The sequence below is a fragment of the Nymphalis io genome, chromosome 16 (genome assembly GCF_905147045.1).
Source record: "Nymphalis io chromosome 16, ilAglIoxx1.1, whole genome shotgun sequence".
Classification (NCBI taxonomy): Eukaryota; Metazoa; Arthropoda; class Insecta; order Lepidoptera; family Nymphalidae; genus Nymphalis; species Nymphalis io.
The window spans coordinates 11273428-11297373 of record NC_065903.1 but is presented as its reverse complement, the minus strand read 5'-3'; the positions used below and the strand labels follow the sequence as shown (position 1 = coordinate 11297373).

Genomic DNA, 23946 nt, shown 5'->3' with positions numbered 1-23946 from the left:
AATTGTAATATATTAAAAACATTGAACATGTGTTGCCATAAATCAACATCAGTGTTGCTACAGTGAAAAATATATGCTAAAAATAAATAAAATTACGAAATTAAATTTCATAAAATAAAATAATGTGAAGTACCACATATCTATGGTACTTGCCTGCAGACAGTCGGTATGTGTTCTGACTCTCACTGGGTTTTCGGTTTCGTTTTCGGCTTGAATGAATTATCGCTGACAAATAAGAATGCGTATTCGTTTCTTTCCTGTGCGAACTTTATAAATTCCTCTGAAAATACAAAAAAGTATTCAATAGTAAATTAATTCTCGTACTAATTTTTGAAGCTGTTAACTTCTCGAACGGTAACTGATAACTTTACGCGCGCTAGAATTGTGTGTGTCCTTTGCTTCACGATGAATTTCGATAATTGATTCTCGAACAAATGCAATTTATAGTTTTATAATTTAGCATGATCGACATATTTTTATCTTTATTTATTTACTTTGTACACTATACAGAAAATACACAAAATTTACAATAAAAAGAATTTATTAAAAAGTTATAAATGTTCTACTAATACCGAGTCACATTGTGCATTATAAAAAAACCAGTTATATTATCATTCATAATACAAAGAAATATATATCAACATAAGCCTTACTAGTTTCCGCTGTGTAAGAGGGGATTATGGGGGTATTTATCTATCCCTTTTCTATACCCCTGAAAACGCGTAAGATAAATTTCATGATGATCAGTCAAATAGTTAAGACGTGAAAGTGTCTCAAACAAACAAACTCAGACAGACAGGAACAGCCTGTTAATGTCCCATTGCTGGGCTAAGGCCTCTTCTCCATTATGAGAAGAAGCATTGGAGCTTATTCCACCACGCATGCGGGTTGGTGGAATACACATGTGGCAAAACTTCAATGAATTTAGACACGTGCAGGTTTCCTCACGACGTTTTCCTTCACCGTCAAGCACGAGATGAATTATAAACACAAATCAAGCACATGAAGATTCACGCGTGCTAACTAGGCCATCTCGGCAAACAAACTCACTTTCATAATAATAATTTAGATATTAAATCTGAATGTATTTTACTTTTACTATACTTATATATACTAATAGTACATAACGAAATATATTCTCACCGTATGTAATGTATCCCTTTTCATCAAGATCCACCTGTTTGAACGTGTTCTGCGCGTCTTCCCGACAAAGTCCGAGAACGCGAATCGCTATTTCTTCAAACGTATCGCATTTTATGAAACCCGAGTGTGTTTCGTCGTATAGCTGCGAAAGAAAATTATACAATTAATATTGTCAATTCATAATCTGTGCCGTTTGTCTGTGAAACTTACAAAGCTAAGGGCTCCATTCAATGTTTCAACAGTACAAAGTTTCAAGATAAAAAAATCCTTATTTTTATATAGAAAAGGAAGGTGGACGAACATATAGGCCACCTGATGGTAAGTGGTCACCAACGCCCATAGACATTGGCATTGTAAGAAATGTTAACCATCGCTTACATCACCAATACGCCAGCAACCTTGGGAACTAAGATGTTAACTTGTGCTTGTTATTACACTGGCTCACTCACCCTTCAAACCGGAACACAACAATACCAAGTACTGCTGTTTTGCGGTAGAATATCTGATGAGTGGGTGGTACCTACCCAGACGAGCTTGCACACAGCTCTACCACCAGTAAATAGTAAATATATAGTATAATAGTTCCAAGTGCCTTTCCATTTCTTGAAACTTCAATATCTATTGTCATCCTCACTCCTAACATAAGCTTTACGCTTAATATTAGTAATTCTTTTAAAAATACATTGCTGTTGTTTTTAACAAATTCTAAATTGACTTTTAAGTTGCATAACCTTTTGTCCACATCACTTTGCTGTCCTTATCCTTACTTAAGTAAATAACAAAACATATCTAATTAATTTATGTAACTAGTGAAAAGAGAAAAACATTTATGTTTGTATGTTTTGAACATTTTGTTTTCTACTCGTATTTATTAATTAAAAACAAAAAAAAAAAGAAAATCACTTTACAAACAGAGGAGATTTTTTTTTTCTTATATAGTTGCACTGTCGACTTGCCAAATGTAAAGGGTCGACACGGTCTAGGATGCAGCACGCTTGCATAATTATTGAAAAAACCTGTTTACAAGTTTTTAAGGCACGGACGTTGTACCTATCAGGAAATACAGACTCAGGCAAAGTATTCCAAAGTTTTGCTTTACGAATTATCAATATGGATTCGACGTACTGAACTTCTGTTTTTGCCTATTTATATATAGATTATTAATTCTTGCCAAAATTGTTATAGCATTGTCAACTAGTTGAATTCCCTACGCGACGTAATATTATTACACATGTTTTTTTTTAATGTGCGTTGCCAGTACGTTGTCTAAAAAGGTTTATTATGACTATAAAGTGACAGATAAATACCCTGAAAGTGCACGATAGTACGTGCGACAGTGGCGCGTGCGGCACCGACAGGAACATAGCACACAGGATGTAGTCCGCGAAGTTCACCAGACCACTCGAATTCTGAAATAATTTGATGTCACATTAAATAAAAATATTTTATTTAATAGTTGTATTAAAAAAAGTTTTATTTTAATACTAATATTATATATGCGAAAGCGAGTTTGTTTATTTGTTACGCTTTCAAATCGTAAAATAGACAACCGATCTTGATAAAATTTTGCATACACGTTCACAGACAAAAAATGACATATGATACTTAATACCTCACCCTCCCACGCGGGCAGAGCCGCATGCGATAACTACCATTTTCATAACAATAAAATATTTTTGTATCAAGTTAAAAACGTTTATAAGCATAGTACTGTTGACGCAGACAGTTCCCTAGAGCACAATGTTCAATTTTCCTCTGTGACAGGTAATTTTTTCTAGTAATTTCTTATTATTACGTCACAAATATTACCAAATGTGCCTTTTGTAGTCACGTGACCTTTTGTAAAATTGAATTCGAATTATTTATAGAAAAATATTATATAACATAACGTATGACAAAGTATTGTATTTTTTTTACGCTGGAAAAACGCATTTACCCCACGGGAACAGTGGGGGGTATGTGTGACTCACCGGTGTCCAAGGCGCCGAGTGCACCCCGAACAACGGAATACCCACTAAAAAACCAGCGGTACCCTTAATGTCATAACGAGGAGCGCCACGTGATCGCTTGCGCATGCTACCGCGACGCTCTGACGGGCGTATGGAGGCCTCCATTCTTTAGGGGGATTACCAGGGTACTGAGAACCCCCTAGTCCCGGCGAAGCCTATTGCGCCGGAGGGAGAAGGTGCGCATAACGCCTCATTCTTCTCCCCAGTCTTCTTCGGCGGAGCAGGTTTGCAGCGGCGTCCTCTTCCCGCTCCCGCTCCGCGGCCTCCTTCTGCGACATTACATTTTCACAGAAGGAGACCATTTCCGACCAGCACTCATCGCTTCCGAGCATCGCGTTGATGATGCTCGGCAAGGAGAGGTCTCTGCCGACAATTGCCGCCAGAGAAAGCCTCTGGGGCCCACGCCCACGCGGCACACTCCGTCAGGGTGTGTTGCGCCGTGTCGATTGGCGCACCACACTCGTGGCAGGAAGGTGACATTTCCCGCCGTGTTATCTTGTACAGGTACTTACCGAAGCAGCCGTGTCCGGTAAGTACCTGCGTCAACCTAAACGAGAGCGTGCCTCTTTTTCTTTTGACCCAGCGACTCAAGTGGGGACGTACCGCCTCCACTGTCGCTAGGCCGGCTGTGGGGGATGATCCCCAGATCTTCCTCCCATCGGGCTATCAGGGCTTGCTGGGCTAGAGACCTGATCCGCCCGACATCCGCCAACCCTGGACGGTCGCCGCGGTCTCTCGCCTCGGCCCGGAAGCGGTACACCTCTGCGAGCACCTCCGCCTGGAGTTCCCAGGGCGGATCGCCCGCGAGAAAGTATTGTATTCAATAAAATAAGGAATTATAATCATTATCATTCAACAACTCCCAATTACAATGGTGCACTACGGTCATGAATTTCATACCGAATTTTCACATCGTACAAAATTCCAATTCCTTGGAATACTAGAACTTGCAATTAAGCTTTCGAGCTCCATACTAGTATCACCACAATCTTCAATATCAACAGAATAAATATATTAGAAATAATAATTATCAAAAAAATAATTTCAATAAAAAATCTTACTTGAACAAATATATCGAAGAGTCTCTGGGAATGTATGTCGTAAGGCACTCCTAATCTTTGTGCGAACTCTTCCTTGTTGAGCCATTTCTTCTTTCCTTTAAGACCTTCAGAAGCTAAGTGAACCTCCAAGTGTGAACGATCTAAGCTGTAAACATCAAGGACGAATGAACAAACTATCCAAAAGTTTTTAATAAAGATTTGATTGTTGGGGTCCACTTTGGTTAACATTCGGTGTTTAAAACACTTGTAAATGGTTAAGATTCTCAACTCCTAACCACTGTGCCACAACGGCTCTGACGTAGTTAAATATAGTTAAAAATGTTAGTACATAAATGGTAAATAATGAATTAAAGAAAAGGTTTTGTTTACCCCAGTTGCGCTCTCAGTTCGCTGATCTCTCTGATGGCAGATGCACATGGAATTCCTAACTGCTTAGCCCTTGCAATAAGACGGCAATCATCATACGTGTAGTCGAGCACTGGCACGCCTAGAGCCCTGTAATATAATTACATATTTATTTTGTGGTTGCCAATTCCTAATTGACTAAAAATTTCCGTAGCCAGATATATATTTGGTGGATTATAAGTGGTACAACTTGTAACTTTTTTATGTTATAGGTAGGCGGATGGGCAAATGGGCCACATGATGTTAAGTGGTCACCAACGCCCATAGACATTGGCGATGTAAGAAATATTAATAATTCCTTATATCACCAACGCGCCACCAACCTTGGGAATGACATGATAAGTCCCTTGTACCTGTTACACTTACCCTTCAAAACGCAACAATACTAAGTATTGCTGTTTAGCGGTAGAATATCTGATAAGTTGGTGGTACGTACACTGACGGGCTTCCACAAAATCCCAAAAAATTAAATCCCAAAATTTTACATTAATTATGAAAAAACATACTTAGCCATGACGTCTCTGACGTTCCTGGCGTACAACTTAGGGTCTTGTTTCTCTTCTTCACTCGGGTAGTACACCGGCAAGAACTCGATTTCACACGAACTGTGCACTTGGGTCAAAGTCAACCACAAGAGTTTTAGTCTGAAAATGTTGTCAAAATTAAAGCAGTGAATTTTCGAGAATATTCTTAATTTAAAGCTACCATCGATTCGGCACGATTTTACCGAGAAGAACCGACAAGAAACTCAGCCATATCGGATTGTCATCCCTCGAACTATTAGAATACACATACTTGTACTGCGCATTATTTTCTGCATAGCTGGTTAGTTTCCGTTGAGAAATTTCCTTCGAGTCAAAAATCATCATTACCAATAATATTCAAAAAACACGACATTGGTGAAAATAAACTTACGCGCCAGGTCCTTCCCAAGTCCATGTGACAGTATCCCGCGCATTGGGATACCGGATGGTGACTGGCTGCACGGGCACGCCGGGATAGAAGCCCCCCGGTTTAAACGTGATCAAGCATGAGCGATTTGTGCACGTACCCTCCGGGAAGATCAAAACCTGGAAAGAATTATGGATCGCTTAAGAACACCAGTTTAATAGGTCTTATTGTAAGTATCCTGTTACAGCAGAACGCTTGATAGACCGCTGAGCCTGGCTGACGTCTACAAGACCAATAACGTTTTGTCGCATCTCTTATTCGTTTTCCTTAACGATTGTCTTATAGACGACTTCATTTTTATAGAAATACTTATACGTATCTGTTATCTTGAAACAGCCACCCTACTATGCGCCGTTTGTAGCTTTCGGAAGCCAATGGTAGCTTCTAAATTACCCCTAGTAGACAATTCTTTTTCGAATACCTTTATTTAAAACCCTAATTTTGAGAGCATATTATTTCAGTTCTGCACTTAGTTATACAGTTAGTATTGAGATTATACAGATATTGAGATCAAGCGAGCGAACATCCAGACAAGACAAAAAAAAACAAATGCAATTATAACTGTAACCGATATGAACTATTGTATTTTTGATATATCGATTTCTATTGTTAATAAACCATGATACGAAAAAAAAAAAACATCTAGATATATTTTTTTAATGTAACATGTTTGAAAATACAAACTCTTTTTATAAATACTCATTTAATTTTGTTGTTCTATTCAGACAATCAAGTATTTTAATTAAACCCGCTGTTAGCTATGTATTGTTCACCACATATGTATATATAACATTTTAGTAACTGAGCGTCGGAGATTCGCTAGGCTTCTTTTTTTTTTGTGAAAAAGCAAAACTTTATCTAAAGCCGTTTCCAGACAAGGGCTGGAACGGACATACAAAAACATCTTTTATATTATTAAGATTATGTCTTGCTACTCCGTCCTGTATTTTAACCTTAAAAGTTCGAAATTTAGAGATGTAAAATACTGAAAGTGAATATGACTTTGTCAGTGATGTACAGCATACAAGGATTTTTTAAAATATATTTTCAAAAAATATTATAGACAGTTTATATATATATATATTATAGTTAGATTAGTATTCTTTAAAAGAAGTTTATAAAGCTGTATGTGTGGTGTTATGCACGTGTGCCTATCTCTTCGGAGAATGTACATAGATGTGATGTTGTTTATACAAAGAAAACGATGAAGCTACTTAAATCCTTTTTGATCTTTTCATTCCAAAGAACATTAGTATAATGTAGAATTAATATACATATTCGTTGCAATACCATAGCTTAAACTACCGAATAATTGTCGTTATTGAAAAAAGATTTTGTTTCGTTTTTATTTCTCTTGAGTGAGTTCTTGTTTATCTGTTGTGCTATATAGTATATATTACATAAATTAAAAATAAGTACATATAAGCTAAGGGATATATACAGAGATTTCTTCAAGACAACCATTGAACAGCAGAAATAAATTCTACCATTAAATAGCAACACTAGCAATATTCTTGGTTCCGGTTTAAAAAGTGAGCGAGCCAGTGTAATTACAGGCGCAAGGGACATAACATCCTAGGGTTGTTGACGCATTGGCGACGTAAGGAACGGTTAATATTTCTTACGGCGCCAATAACTATTGGCGATGGTGATCGTTTAGCACCAGGTGGCCCATATGCCAGACCGCCTACTAATTATATTAAAAAAAAAAAACTAACCGTAACAGTCGTAACTTCTATAAAAACCGTTGCTTATTTAATGAAATCGTAGTAAGTGTGAATTGTAAGTACGTATCTAACAGGAATCAAATTATTAGTAACATTTGAATTGTTTTTATTTTATATACGTGTATTTGTATCATTATAATTTCATTGTAATGATTCGCGGCGACTTTGAAGATAGAAAGTTGCAGTAATCACATCAGATAAGACGAATGATTTGCGTAAATAAATTGAGATACATGACGATACGACCTTTAAACTAATTTCTTACTAATATCTTACTATTAAACTATAGATCTAACGGGAAAAAATAATCATAGCTGTTATGTTGTCATGTTCAATTTCATTCATTAATCAATATCATTCACTCAAATTGACGTTCTTTATAAAAACAGGATAATATCATTCAAAAATATGTTATTAATAGAAACTATTATCATATATTTGGCTGAATTTTATTTTCTAAATGTCGAATTTAATTTTAAATAAGACACGTTCCTATTTACGAATAATATTTTTTTTTTTTATAGAATAGGAAGGTGAATGAGCATATGGGCCACCTGATGGTAAGTGGTCACCAAACGCCCGTAGACATTGGCATTGTAAGAAATGTCAACCATCGCTTATAGCCAATGCGCCACCAACCTTGGGAACTAAGATTTTATGTCCCTTGTGCCTGTAATTACACTGGCTCACTCACCCTTCAAACCGGAACACAACAATATCAAGTATTGCTGTTTTGCGGTAGAATATCTGATGAGTGGGTGGTGCCTACCCAGACGAGCTTGCACAAAGCCCTACCACCAGTATAGCTGTAATAACAGCTGTATGTCCTATGTACTATATAAGTAATAGCTGTTTTTTAATAAATTCAAATCAAATTTGAGTTGTTAGACCTCGCAAATCTGAACTGAATATTACAGGTTCAGTCTCAGAGGCCTCAGTCCAGCATTTACAGCCTGTTAGTTTTTATTTTCAAATATTTTTATCAATAGGCGAACATTGACACTCAATCAAATATTCGTATTCAAGACGAGTCATGTTTATTCATTCTCTGTAAAAAAGCGGATTGGAAAAACGGCCACCTGGTAAAAATGGTAAACTGGAACTGGTCTACAGAGAAGTATAAACAATTTCTTATATCTTTAATGTGCCACCAAACATTGTGGCTAACAAGAGGTTAGGCCCCTTATGCTCGTACTGTCGGAACCGAACTGACGATTGAGCGGTACTTACGGGATTCCACACAAACCCACTATTAGCGCTCATTCTTTCTAAAAATATTTGTATTTCTTTTTAAATATTGTTTTTTCATATTTTAAAAATCTCTCTCTCTCTCTTTCTACTCTCTTGGTATATAGACAATATATAAAAATCATAAATTAATTTCATATTTTATGTACGTTTCTTTTCATTTTTATTTAATATAAATAATATTATGCAGCAATTAAAAAAGTCTAGTAATTAAAAACTAAATAGATTTGTTTATTACTTTTGTTTTAATAAGAATATTAAATTATTGTATTCGTATCTCAAATAAATAATGTCAAAAGCAATATACCTGAGGCCAGTCTTCTTTAGAAGTAGCTCTCTCGATAATCTCCTTGATGGTATTCTGGCGTGAGTTAGGATCGTCTCGCCATACATACACGGGCTGAGTGTAGTTAATAAGTTCTGAAAAACAATTAAAAATTATACTCGTTAATGACAAAAAATATTACAAATTAATTTTAGAAAATATTTTACATTACATATACAAAATGCAATGGTCACTTAATAATATTAATAATATACTTAAAAACTACACAATGCAAAATTAATAATCATGCGAAATTTGAAAAAACTAAGATTACAATAAAAATAATATAAATACATACATTTTATTGCATTCATAAAATAATATAAATAAAATACTAATTATATACAAATTATTATATTTTACAGTACAAATGGCGTGATAAAATCAAAAAGCTTTGGCCACCAAAAGCATTTCGAATATCCTACAGATGAATGTATCCTTAAAAGTTTCATAATACACTAGAAATTTATATTTACATTATCGTTTTTTTATTAAATTATTCATTAATATTAAGACATGAAATACACGTTTAATTTCCTTCCGATGTTTTTTTTTATACCGTTGAGCACGAGATGTGTTATAAGAACAAATTAAGCACACGAAAACTCAATAGTCGTCGGGTTGGAACCCGCAGTATTTCGTTAAGATTCATGTCTTCTAGCCACTGAGCCATTTCAACTCGATATAACATATAAAATATTTACGCATCGTGAAGGTTTAATATTTAAACCCGTACCTGTAGCTTTTTCTTACATAACAATATGATAATTATCAAAACTTTCTTATGAAACTATTATTTTGGGTATCAGTGATTTTCAGTATCAACGTTCCACCATTGTGTAACCTCGGTAAATTTTTGGTAAAATTAGTGTTTTAATTATAATTGTTATGTGTAACTATTTATGTTACATAATGCTGTCCTTAAAATTTATTAATTAAACTTGTGCGTACACACCACCAGTGGCGTATTGCGGCGGGACAGGTCTTGTAGACGGCCTAGGAGGTTTTCATAGTCTTTACCCATTACTTGTTACTTTTTGATTTAACTTATCAAAAGAAAATTCACGACCTACGTAATAAATATCATACAAGTGCTCTACAACTCATTGGTATTTACCTTACATACCTACTCTTAATTGACCGTAAATAATAATAATAATAATTAATCAGGACGACGATATAGGCCACCTGATGGTAAGTGGTCACCAACGCCCATAGACATTGGCATTGTAAGAAATTTTAACCATCGCTTACATCACCAATGCGCCACCAACCTTTGGAAAAAGACGTTATGTCCCTTGTGCCTGTAATTACACTGGCTAACTCATCCTTCAATTTAACGGCCGATTTTATTTTATGCCCGGGCCACCAAATTTTAAAATACTCTACTGGGGTCGACCATACTCCGAAGGATTAGGAGACAACCTTTTAACCTATATATCATCACTATACAACTCTTATATCTTAAAGCTATTGGGACTTCTTGCATGAGAAACATGTCAAATGCATTTCAAATAACTAATTATAGTTATATTGTGAGTCGAATTACGCAAATTAGATTCGCTACAAGAACACTGTAATAATTATCAATACTGAACCCATGAAATGGTAAATTAATTAATTCAGACCCACACAAATACAGCAAAAGAACTGTTATTACAGGCAATGTTTTAATAAAAGAATAAATTAAAAATAGATTATAGTCACGATATTTCTACACGATTCAATACAAGAGAAGCTTGTCTTGCTATTAACATTATTTTTCTTTTATTGACTAAAATTATAGTAATAACAATCTAAAAGCTCTTACATGGAGATTGCTAATGATACTGACAGTATAGGTACTATATTATATTTACAAAGCGCCGGCCTTAGCCCTAGGGTAGATCAAGATTGTCTTTCGACGCCCTTTGGTAGATGCTTTCACTTCACATGAATTTGAATTGCATTTAATTTAATGTTATATACATAATAATTAACATATTTATAAAAATCAAACAACGCTTTTTAGCCCTGGAAGTCTTTTTGTCATTTTCGCTCTCTTCGCTGCTCATACCTAGAGCCTAAATCTAGAGCGATTGCTTCTCTCCCTCTAACCAAAGTCCGTTGAATATACACAATAGTGTTTTATTTCTCATTCTGAAAAACTTACTTTGTATCTCAGTCGTAAAATGGCTTAGGTCGTTTTATACTGATATGCAACTTTGATGCGTATATCGTTTAAATGTTATTCTTATTACATTCACATACACAGTAATTCATCAAATAAAGATAGTCAGTCCGTGAATATCTTTATTTGACGAATTTTACGCCCCTTATTCCAAAGACTCGCAAGTGGCCTTACGTAACATTTCTGCACCGCAAATGGTTTCTTTACCCATACCATGTTATTATATGTGTGTGTGTGTGTATGTAGTTATCGTACCCAAATAATCGGTTAAAATAAGATAGCAAAGCTACTCTACTACTCTTATTATATATATATATACATACATGCAGTGTACAGTCTCTGTTGCGGTTATTATGAAGTATTATTTTAATAGATTAGAAAGACTCATAAATTACGAACATAAAAGTGAAAGTTTCATGGTTTTTACTTGTGTAGTTTAATATCAATCATTTTTATATTTTCTTATTTCATACGTTTGTGTGAAATAAGAAAATACATACACACACACAATCATCAATTTAAGAGCGTTTGAACTAACCGAGCTTTACATTCTCAAAAAACGACGTAGGTTTAAATTATAAGTCATTTTCTTTCGTTTAAAGTATACACATACAAACTACATTCCCTGATATTATTTTTAATGAATATTAAATAAAATTATAAATGACTAGATTTCTTATTTTTTTTATTTAAAGCATATTATTAAGGACATTGGCGCTGTAAGAAATATATACTCATAGTTATGCCTTACATCGTCAATGCGCCACCAACTCGTACATATAAATACACCAGTGTAACTCACTCACCCTTCAAACCGGAACACAACAATACTATTGCTGTTTGGCGGTAGAATATCTGATGAGTGGGCGGTAATTACCCAGGCTGACTTGTACAAAGCCCTACCATCAAGTTTCCGCGCGCCCGCAAATAAAATGAGGGGTAGCCGCTAGGTGCGCCATATCCTTTTGTGTGCGAGGTTGTACCAGCCACCCCTAAGCAAGCGCGTTCTGAATACATATTTTATAAATTCAGAGTCTGCATCTGATAAATATTATATCACACTTAAAAACGCTTAATGACGCATTGACGTCTTACTGCAAACTTCCTTTTTCGCCGCAAATATAAAATGCATATTTAATATTCTTATTAAAATACACGGTTTTTATTTTCGTAAAAACTTTTCGTTTAAATTATGTTTAAATTAAATTCAAAATATGTTTTATTCAAGTACGCTTTGTAGATACTCATATGCAAAAAAATGACAGTGTAATATTACAAGCTTTTAATTAATTTAAATATTAAATATAATAAGAAACGTTCTTTTCTTTCCATAACCACAACATTTATGAAGAAGTAAGCATTATTACTCAGAAATATTATACATGTTGGATATGTTACGAGACGGGAGACTTAAAACGGCAATGTAACTTATCATTTATTACGAAGTCGTAAATAACGACATCCATCAAGGGAACAATGTGTTTCGTGTCATAAATGTGTTAACGCAAGTTAATGATTAATTATTGTGATTAATGATATATGTCTCACCGAATAATTGTAAGAAACCGTTAGCTTTTAATAAATCAATCTAATTTTTAAACTGTCGAATAATTATGAACGGCGCATTTTGTTTTTTTTATGTTATAGGTAGGGGGAGGCCAAATGGCAGATAGATGGAGATTGTATGTGGTCACCACCGTTCATAAACATTGGCGATATAAGACATATTAACCATTCTTTACATCGCCAGTAGCAGCCTGTGAATGTCCCACTGCTGGGCTAAGGCCTCCCTTTGAGAAGGTTTTGGAGCTTATTCCACCACGCTGCTCCAATGCGGGTTGGTGGAATACACATGTGGCAGAATTTTAGTGAAATTAGACACATGCAGGTTTCCTCACGATGTTTTCCTTCACCGTCAAGCACAAGATGAATTATAATAACAAATTAAGCACATGATAATTTAGTGGTGCTTGCCCGGGTTTGAACCCACGATCATCGGGTACTGGGCTATCTCGTCGTTACATCGCCAATGCGTCACCAACTTTGGGTACTAAGATGTTATATAGTTACACTGATTCACTCAACCTAAAAGCCGGAGCGCAACAATACCAAGTACTGCTTTTTAACGGTAGAATATCTGATGAGTCGATAAAACGCACCTAGACGGGCTTACAAAAAGCCATACAACCTGGTAAACTATATTTTTTTATTATTTTAATTGTAACAGACCAATTTGAGTTAAAACTATCGATATTTTAATGTGTTTTATTGAATGAATGTGAACGGATTACCATAGGTTTATTATAAAATAACAATCCTAACAGTTGAAATATACAACGATAAATACGATTTATCTTATATAAGACTAAATATAAGATAAATCATATCTAAAGTCAAATTATATCTCTGATTACAGATATAATATTAAAGTTCACGTATGTAAGACGATTTTGGCGCAAAAACAACATCCGAACAACGTGTACTTAAACAAAAATATGTCGCAAACAAACCCATTAAATTTTTTCCACGTTGCTCTAGTCTAGTCTAGACGATAGATTTAAACACATTAATTATTTAATCGGCGCACGAAAAAAAGCAGAATAACCAGACTTCTATTTTAAAATAGAGTATAATTGTTTTAATGTTTAGCTTTAAAACTTAGCTTGTATTCGGATAGAAGTTTCTCGAGTGACGATAAAAAAAAACATAAATAATCCTTCGATAACTCTGACAATCGCTTTCAAATAACACATTTATATTATAAGCTGGAAAGTAACTCTGACTGTCGGTTACGCTTTCACGGCTAAACCACTCAACCGATTTTGATAACATTTGGGCTACTTTTTTATATCTAACATCAGCCCACACCCCACATGCACACAAGGGGCGTTCTAGTCATCTATATAAAATAACAACAAATCAAAAACTACGTCATAATCAGTCTTGGACTTAAGAAAACACTTACAATTTTTCATATAACAGTATCGGTTTTCAATTCGCCGAAATTAACTTTCATAATCTAGATTAGCCATGCGTGTTACACAAAGCCGCGTGCGAATCTAAAAATATTACCACGTGGGGACCATTACGCGCGCAAATAATGAAATCGAAACAACATTAATATATCGCATTATTCTCTACGGAATAACTACAATTAATTCTTATTGCTATTATTAACATTATTATATTTTTCGACTTCGCCCGCATGTTTTTTGGTAATAGATAATAGTATCCAATGTCCTACCATGAGGTTCTGAATACTGAATTTCATAAAAATCGGTTCAGTAGTTTAGCCGTGAAAGCTTAACAAACAGACAAAGTTATTTTCGCATTTATAATATTAGTATAAATATACAGGTGCATTCAACATGCCCTGACTCACATAATAACTTATGATATAAATTATACGCCAAGTGGCTGGCAGTGGATGGAGACTGAGACCTGTAGATCGAGCTCAGTGGCGTGCCGTTGGAGAGGCCTATGCCCAACAGTGGACGACGAAGGGTTGATGATGATGATGACAATGATACGTTCAAAATAATCCCACGTTTGTTTACAAACATACATATACTGGTCCCGCAATGCGGGAACTTACAGATATTAAGCTAAAAAGAACAGATTACAAACATACATGGTATTCATTTAAAATTTCATGAATTTATTTAACAATTTTATTTTGTTTCGCTGTCTCGACCTAAATTTATATATATATATCTACATATTAATATAATTAATTCTCTTAATAGAAAAAATAGTATAATATAACTTGACGATAAGGCTTCGTGCAATCCGGTCTAGATGGATATATTACTTTTTGGAGATATTACCACCATTCACTTGAAGGGAGAATAAGCTAGTGTAACTTTAGACACAAGGGATATGACATCGTAGTTGCCAAGGTTGGCGGCGCATTGGCTATGTACCTATTTATCGTGGTTATTATTTCTTCCAGCGCTAATGTCTATGGGCTGTAGTGATGGCTTAACATCAGGTGGCCCATTTTCCCATCTGACTACCTATTTTTAAGAAATAGAAAAAAAAGTGTAGAAATTAAAAATTACTAAAGAAGACCGATGATGATGTCCTCCTGACCGATTTTGGCTAAAGAGGCAATTGTTAAATCAGACAAGCCAACTGCACTCAATTTAAAAGCATGTCTTTTTTTAATATTTTATTAATTAATGTTATGTTATCATTATTAAAAAATTAAGCATAAATAAGATAACTGAACAAACATAATTAAATTAAATATTATAAAATTAAACTAAAACCAAAATAAAATAAAAACAAACTATACGTTACAAATTTATAAAAAAAACGCCGTCTAAAATATTGTCCTTTGGTATTGTACCTAAAACGCTGACACTCCCCTCTCTGAATGTCTCTTGACTAAATCATTTAATGAAAAAAACATTAAAATATAAACAAACATACTAGTTTCCGGCCACGGCTTCACCGAGGGAATAAGGTGTTAAGCGCCTTATTTTCCAAACCCCTAACAATGTGTATGCAAAATTTCTTGACGATCGATTGAGTAGTTGAGTCGTGAAACGTAACAAACAAACTCACTTTTGCATTTATAATATTGGTTAGTATTTTAAATTATTTCATTAAGCGAATTGACAAATACGGTAAATAAAAATTTAAATAATTTTTATTCATTTCACATCGACTTGAATTGTTAACCAAGGTTTCACATTAATTAATACTTAATGCTCTCCGAAAAAATGACAATAAGATATATATTAGGAATTTAAATATTATACAAAATTATTTAAACCCGATACCTCGGAACCACGCCATGTATTTTTTTTATATGTACGTTTTTGAAATCGAAGTATATTTAAACGACATTTTGAAATATATTTAATGGCGCATTAAATAATCTTTAATTAAATATAATCTATATTATAATTTATAGTTTATTATATATGCGGAATTATATGTGCAAAAATAAAATCTAATATAATCGAGGCAATATGTTAATCGTTTATTATGTTATGAAGTTTACCTTCACATTTTTAATAGTCTGTTAATTGTTAAAATTCACAAGTGTCGCAATTTTTGGTTACGTTTTTTTTTTTTAAATTACTAATGATTTTTTGTTACTTTTAATTTGAATTTGATTAGATGAATCTTGAAGTGATATGTACACTTGTAATTGACATGCATATTAGATATATTATTATTGTTTTATAAATTTTTTTTAATTCTTTATATGTATGTTGTAAGTGTGATTTTACAAATAAATAAATAAATATCTGCAATCTCCTATTTCGGTTATTGTATATATATTTTAAATTTCACATATTTTGGCAAACTAGTAAATGGGCCATCTCGTGGTAAATGATTACCACCGTTAATATACAATGGCACTATAAGAAATATTTATCATCACTTACATAGTTAATGCATCTCCAATCTTGGCAACTAACTCCAATTCTGGCACTGGACAACTCACGCTTCAAAAGGTAACTCAACAATATTTGATAACAAGTTTTGCTGTTCGGTGGTAAAATATATTCCATCAAAAACATAAATGTGAAATGAGAGCCAAGTTCAATATAAAAAGAAGTAAGATCTAAATGGATTTCAAGTTCAATGGTCAGTCCTGAAATTTATTTATTACAACATAAAATATTTTATAACAACTTAAAATATAATTTCTTCTTATAACTTAGGATAATATATTGAAGCCTAAGGTCTGACTTGGCTAGTTCTCATATACGAATTATTGCAAATTAATCGTATATTAAAATATAATAAAAATATTCAATATATATAAGTCAAGTCAGTTCGAATGAAATTAAGGACATAATACACGGGCGTGACGAAGCGAATCGAAAGCGATCACGTCGCGACATCGTTATGTAATCTAATGTGTGTGACCAATTTAATTATTTTTAGTGATATATACTTCAAACACAACCCCATACTTTATCTTATTACTAAGTACTGGTTATAAGTTGTTAAAATAAAAAAATGGAAGATGAGCACTTTTTAACTTAGCAGATTCTAGCTAAATATCCAAGGCGAAAAGCAAGTCACCGAAACTAAAATGGTGGTCGTTAATAGTTCTCTTATACTTCATACGTCCTATATCACTCGCAATTAGGACGAATCGAAAAACCCCTGATATGTTAAAATCCATCCAAATTTCTTTAAATAAATTCGAAAATCGTAATCTCCTTTTGTATCACGCTAGTAAATAGTAATAACTAGTAATTCATAATACTTCATGGCGACCACGATCGCTCCGACAAGAGTGTCACGACGAAGAAGAAGAAGAAGTAAATAGTATTAAAATTTATCGGCGAAATAGAGACAAAAAGCATTTATATCATAGAATAGACTAGATTTTATGCTTTTTTCATGGACATGTTTTTAGAACGTCAAAAACATATTATTATTTATGTATAAAAAACATACATTCTCCATTAATGGACATAGCAACTTGCGGTTAAAATTAACGGGAATTATTCAAAGAGAAAATAATTGCATTACTCATAATGAGTTACGAAGCAAAATGCGGACTCAAACTAGAAAACGATTTAAAATGAAAACAATTACATTAAAATATTCATTTCGACGTATATATGATACATACACACGTATAACATATATATAGATAAATAAAATTGCAATATCTGTGATTTCGCAGTAACTGCGTTTATTTAAAGTCAATATGGCTTTTTACTAGTTACCCAAAAACAAAGCAACTATTTTTTTTATTTACACTTATGTATCTTGTTATTATGTTGCTTAAGGTTTCTGTTATTATGTTGCTTAAGGCAGGCGGGACTCCGGTCCTGAAAGAGCTAGCAAGCCTCTTTAATTCCGTCATCCAACATGGCAAGACCCCAGAAACGTGGAGCGGGAGTGAGGTGGTACTGTTTTTCAAGTAAGGTGATAAAACCCTCTTGAAAAACTACAGACCAATCTCCCTCCTGAGTCACGTGTATAAGCTGTTCTCAAGAGTCGTCACGAACCGTCTCGCCAGACGACTTGACGAGTTCCAGCCCCCAGAGCAAGCCGGCTTTCGATCAGGCTACAGCACCGTGGACCACATCCATACTGTTCGGCAGATTGTGCAGAAGACCGAAGAGTACAATCAGCCGCTGTGTATGGCATTTGTGGACTACGAGAAAGCCTTCGACTCCATCGAAACCTGGGCAGTGCTCGACTCATTGCAGAGATGTCATATCGATTGGAGATATATCGAGGTACTGAGATGTCTGTACAACGCCGCTACAATGGCTGTCCACATCCAGGACTGTAAGACGAAGGCGATCCAACTGCGCAGAGGGGTGAGACAGGGGGATGTAATATCCCCGAAACTGTTCACCAACGCGTTGGAAGACGTTTTCTAAACGCTGGATTGGACTAGGTATGGAGTCAATGTAAACGGCGAGTACATCTCACACCTTCGATTTGCCGACGATATCGTCATCATAGCAGAGTCGCTGGAACAACTCACCGAAATGCTGCGTAGCCTAGGCGAGTCTTCCCGGTGTGTCGGTCTCGGTATAAACTTGGACAAGACCAAGGTCATGTTCAATAGGCATGTCGTGCCGGGACCGATATACGTCGAGGGGAAACCTCTCGATGTTTTTAGTGAATATACCTACCTAGGACAGATAATACAAGTCGGTAGGAACAACTTCGAGAAGGAAGCCGATCGAAGAATTCGCTTGGGATGGGCAGCATTTGGCAACCTTCGTCAAGTCCTCAAGTCGTCTATACCGCAATGTTTGAAGACGAAAGTCTTCAACCAATGCGTCTTAACTGCCATGACATACGGTGCCGAAACGTGGACACTAACTGCGGGACTAGTCCACAAATTCAAAGTCGCTCAGCGTGCTATGGAGCGAGCTATGCTCGGATTATTTTTGAAGGATAAGATCAGAAATGAGATTATCCGGAAAAGAACCGGAGTCACCGACATAGCTTGCAAAATTAGCAGGCTGAAGTGGCAGTGGGCTGGTCACGTATGTCGTAGGACCGATGGCCGTTGGAGCAGACGAGTCCTAGAGTGGAGACCGCGAATCGGCAAGCGCAGCGTAGGGCGCCCTCCAGCCAGGTGGACCGACGACCTTAAGAAGGTGGCGGGCACCAACTGGATGCGGAAGGCGGAGGACAGGGAGCTTTGGCGCACCTTGGGAGAGGCCTATGTTCAGCAGTGGACAACGATTGGCTGTTGATTGATTGATTTGATTGACTCTTATGTATCTTTCTGTTTGTCCAGGGCTATCTTCAAATCACCAAATCGTTAGACCAAAATCGGTCGATTCTATCAAAAGTTATAACAAATGAAAGTCGACGTATCATTATTATTTACAAATATTATTTTGTAACTATAGCAAAGATATATACTTAAGCAATTCAACACGAATTATTTGCTAAATAATATGATAGATGAATACTTTATAATCAAAATGGCCTCGGCGGTATCTTTTAAAGTCGAAATTACCAATTACCACTTGCGGCATTTTTGTCACCCTTGAAGGCTACACATGTCCGGTAATCTAATAAATTCATATTAAAAAATAAAATACAATATTGGCGTTACACTTACATTTTGACAGCACTTATGGACAAATTACGATATTTAATGTAGCAGATTATATTGTTACCAGTACCGAAAGAGGGTGTATAATTACAGCTCACTTGGAGCTGGTTTACAATTCGGTCGAAAGATTCGACCAACACATTTAACAGGTGAAGTTAAATAGAGCTTCGAATAATTCTTAATTCACGCATCAGATAGTTATTTATTATAAGTGTGTGTGTGTGTGTGTGTGTGTGTGTGTGTGCTGTAGAAAGTGCCAGAATAACTTCATAGGCTTAGGCTTGTAAGGATGTATAGCTTAAGCAGTCAATATTCTCCTTTCCAATATCTCTGCTATATGCCAAAGTGGCCAAAGTAAAAGTCAAAATCTTTATACAATAAAAATTATATGACTTTATTGACTTATTGTCAAAAGTCCACCGGTTTGGTCTCTCACGCCTGAGAAGAACCTATGAAACGAAATCAGCCTCAGGATAAGTCTTCGATATGGTAAATCATACAGATAAATTATTTTAACCTAAATTATTTATTTTATACTCCATCCACACTGCGGATAATTGAAAACGTTAGTATATAAGAACTCAAAAAAACTTCTACATAAACTGGTGATATTTTTGTTAAAAACAGGTTGTTAAAAAGTAGTTCTTAAACAATACATTGTCTTAATCATGAGATTGTCTAAACATGTTCACTTTATTAATAGATATAATTAACAACCCGGAAACGTACTCGCATTTGCTCATTTTTGAAACAACATTTCAAGAAACATTTGAGGTAATTTTGCTAACGAGTTGCATTTGTAATTCGATACATGCACATTTCATAAAAGTTTTGAATCAAAGCCGACTTTATTTACAACACGTATGAGTACTTAGCTTATACGTGTTCCTACATTAATACTTGTTAACCTATATCTGTCACGAGGCTCATTCAAACGGCTGAACAAAAGGGGTATTCAAATAATATGAATAAAAAAACATATGGCGAAGAGAAAACCATTCAAAAGCCTTCTTTATTAAATCCGGTACTTTGTAACGAACTTTGTTTGTGTTGCTTGCCGTAACGATCTTTCAATTTTTTTAAAACGTGACAATATACAAATAACGCTTTATTAAAAAAATTACACATACAAATTAACAGTCTTATCGAGACCAAAAACGAATTTTTAAATTTATAAAAATAAAATGTAAGAAAAAAGTACAAAATAAAAGTATAAAATAATTTAATATCACATTAGTTTTTTAAAACAGCATTTGAATGACACACATAAGCTGCGACTTCAGAAACCGTTATTTGATGGTAACAACTTTCGAAAACATCTACAAATAAAACGATTGTAATATTTTAAGATTTTATGAAGTCTAGAAGATGTTTAGTTATATTACTTAAATGTCTATATATTATAAAAAAATACATAGGCAAAATTATATATTATTCTGTATTTGTATTGTAAACACAGGGCTTGGAATATCAGTCGCAGCGTGGACTTGAGATGCACGTAAAATCGATAGCGGGAACGCACTCACTCAGTAGGCTGCAATTTTGAATCTGTGTTGCGAGGTCGTTAGACACTAGTATCATTCCATGATATTACATAATTTAGTTACATACAATTCAGATGTCACATTACAGAGACACTCATTAAATGTCTCTATATAAGTTTCTTTATATAATTATTAGTAAACTTATCTCAGCATTTACATTTGTAACCTTCCCCAAAGAGGTCTTAAGGAGCCTTTTCAACTATACAGGATATATTTTTGGAGTAGGTAGACGGACGGGCAAATGGTTCAGCTGGTAAATGGTCGCCACCGCCTAAAAACATTGGCGTTGTAAGAAATACTAACCATTACTTACATCGCCAATGCGTCACCAACCTTGGGAACTAAGATGTTACGTTCCTTGTGCCTGTTATACTAACTCACTCACACATCAAACCGGACACAACAATAATAAGTATTGCCGTTTGGCGGCACAAAGCCCTACCACCAAGTGAACATGACTCTTATCGCTTTATCGTACAAAGTCACTTATAAATCGTTGATTGAGATAGAGTTTTATAATATACCATAAATAATAAACCACAGAATTAGACTCACATCAACATTGTGGGGTTGGATTGAAACCATTTGGACCTATACTGATACATCTTATACACCCACGAACAACAAATTAAAAATGCTCCATATTAAATAATCAATTATCTATTTATCAGCGAAATACAAACCAACACCAAATACTTACACCTCACAAAAGAATTACAAACCCTATTAATATTAATTTAAATAATGTCTGAGAAGGTTATTCGAATTGACATCATCTGCGAACACCAATATTAAATACCACCACCATAAGAAAATCGATTCACCTACTTCCGACATAGTTGTCCATGCTCTCCTTCCTAACAATAACAGAGGACATCCTGGTGGCATACACGATGCAGCTGTCCAAGAAGGAGGAGTGTGGTGCTATCACAAGTATGGGAGCCTCCTTCCGACTGGCCTGACGACCTCGTATCGATATCGCCATCCCTCCAGCGAGATATGACATCTTCCCAATGAAACATATGAGCGGTTTCAAAGACCTACAATGGAATATGAAAAACATTTGTTACAAGATATTTATTAACTTACGGCCTTACTTATAATCGTTGGATAGCAGGTGTTTAGTTAAATAGACTTAAATCGTTCTGTCATGAATAATTTGGCATTTGACAGGAGAAGACAGCGTTATTTAACTAATCACCCGCTAAGCCTTAAGAATTAAAGGCGTTCTTCGCTTCATTCTTTTCAATACGCTTTATATTTTTTAATGTTATATAATGACACCGAAACTTTAATGATGTTATTTTATGTTTTTATGGCGCTTAAAATACATACATGTGTGTGAGAGGGTAATATTGCACCGTTACTTTGACCTTTCAATATTTTGATGATCACTTTATGATTTTCATTCATGTGATTCATTATGATTTATTGATTTTGGTACAGAATTGCAGCTTAATGGACAAGATTATATGATGAATTCAACAATTTGAGTTTAACATTATGATTTGTTTATCTTAGTTAAACATTATAATACACTTCCTTACTTATTAACGTTGCTTAGTGACTGTTTAGTTAAACACTTACTTCGCTCTTTCTGTCATTATTGATTTGACATTCGAAAGAAGATGACAAAACATTGACGGGCTGGTTAGCGTGGTTGGTAGATACTTGCCTTTCACTCCGAAGTCTGTGGATTCGATTCCTACCTAGGACAGACGTTTGTGTGCATGAACATGTCTGTTTATCCCGAGTCTGGGTGTAATTATCTATATAAGTATAAAAGAAAAGTAGTATATTATGTATTATATCAGTTGTCTGGTTTCCATACTACAAGCTTTGTACAAGTAGTTAAGTAGTAAGTTTAATTTGGGATCGGACGGCCGTATGTAAATAATGTCCCAGGATATTATTATATTGTTCAACTAATCACCCGCTAATAACGTTTTGTTGAAAAAGGACGACAATGTTTAGGCATTACAATTTTATTTTACAAGATTATACAAGTTTAATATGGATTCACTTTAAAAAATACTAATAAAGCCAATCAACATAGAACTTTCATATTATAATATATCATTAGATTTAATGTATATAGGCCAGACTCGAAGCGAACGCTCCTTAAACTATTACAAATATAAGAAATTTTCGTTTTTAAAAGATTTGACGGTATATATCTATATTTTATAGATAAGTTACCGTTTTTATATTTAAGAAAATTGCAAAAAAATAAGCAATAATTCCATGTTGACATGAAAAATAAAATATATATGGACCGTATGAATAGATCACTTGACTCGATATGATTGAATTATTTGTTAAAAATATACAATGGAGCAAAAACCTTTATTGCATTTGTTATTATTTTTATACGTAGACAATACATTAATTAATTATATTTTAAAGCAGCAGTCACACTTTAGGTACGTTACTAAAATTGTATCACTTATTTCCATTTAAATCAAACTTATTTTTTAGCACTTATTATGTATTCTTATGCATGCTTGCGGACGAGCACATGGGCCACCTGATGGTAAGTGATCACCAACGCCCATAGACATTGGCACTGTAAGAAATGTTAACCATCGCTTACATCGCCAATGCTCCACCAACCTTGGGAACTAAGATGTTATATCCCTTGTGCCTGGCTCACTCACCCTTCAAACCGGAACACAACAATATCAAGTACTGCTGTTTTGCGGTAGAATATCTGATGAGTGAGTGGTACCTACCCAGACGAGCTTGCAAGCCCTACCACCAGTAAATATCCAAATCAATATAATGATCCATGTAA

At 34.7% G+C, this 23946-nt stretch overlaps 1 protein-coding gene across 2 annotated transcripts in view; it reads right to left on the bottom strand.

Annotated features, from left to right (window-relative positions):
* Positions 1–23946, bottom strand: part of LOC126774305 (lysophosphatidylcholine acyltransferase) — a 59297-nt gene continuing 35351 nt past the window's right edge. The window contains exons 3-11 of one of the 2 annotated variants that reach the window (XM_050495769.1): positions 21981–22192; positions 8852–8964; positions 5534–5688; positions 5125–5262; positions 4583–4708; positions 4214–4358; positions 2451–2552; positions 1144–1285; positions 1–280 (exon numbers count right to left, since the gene is read on the bottom strand). In XM_050495769.1, the coding sequence (XP_050351726.1) occupies positions 183–280; positions 1144–1285; positions 2451–2552; positions 4214–4358; positions 4583–4708; positions 5125–5262; positions 5534–5688; positions 8852–8964; positions 21981–22192 (1231 nt within the window). In that variant the 3' untranslated portion in view covers positions 1–182. The remainder of the gene's footprint in view (positions 281–1143; positions 1286–2450; positions 2553–4213; positions 4359–4582; positions 4709–5124; positions 5263–5533; positions 5689–8851; positions 8965–21980; positions 22193–23946) is intronic. The other variant, XM_050495768.1, reaches the window with a different exon arrangement.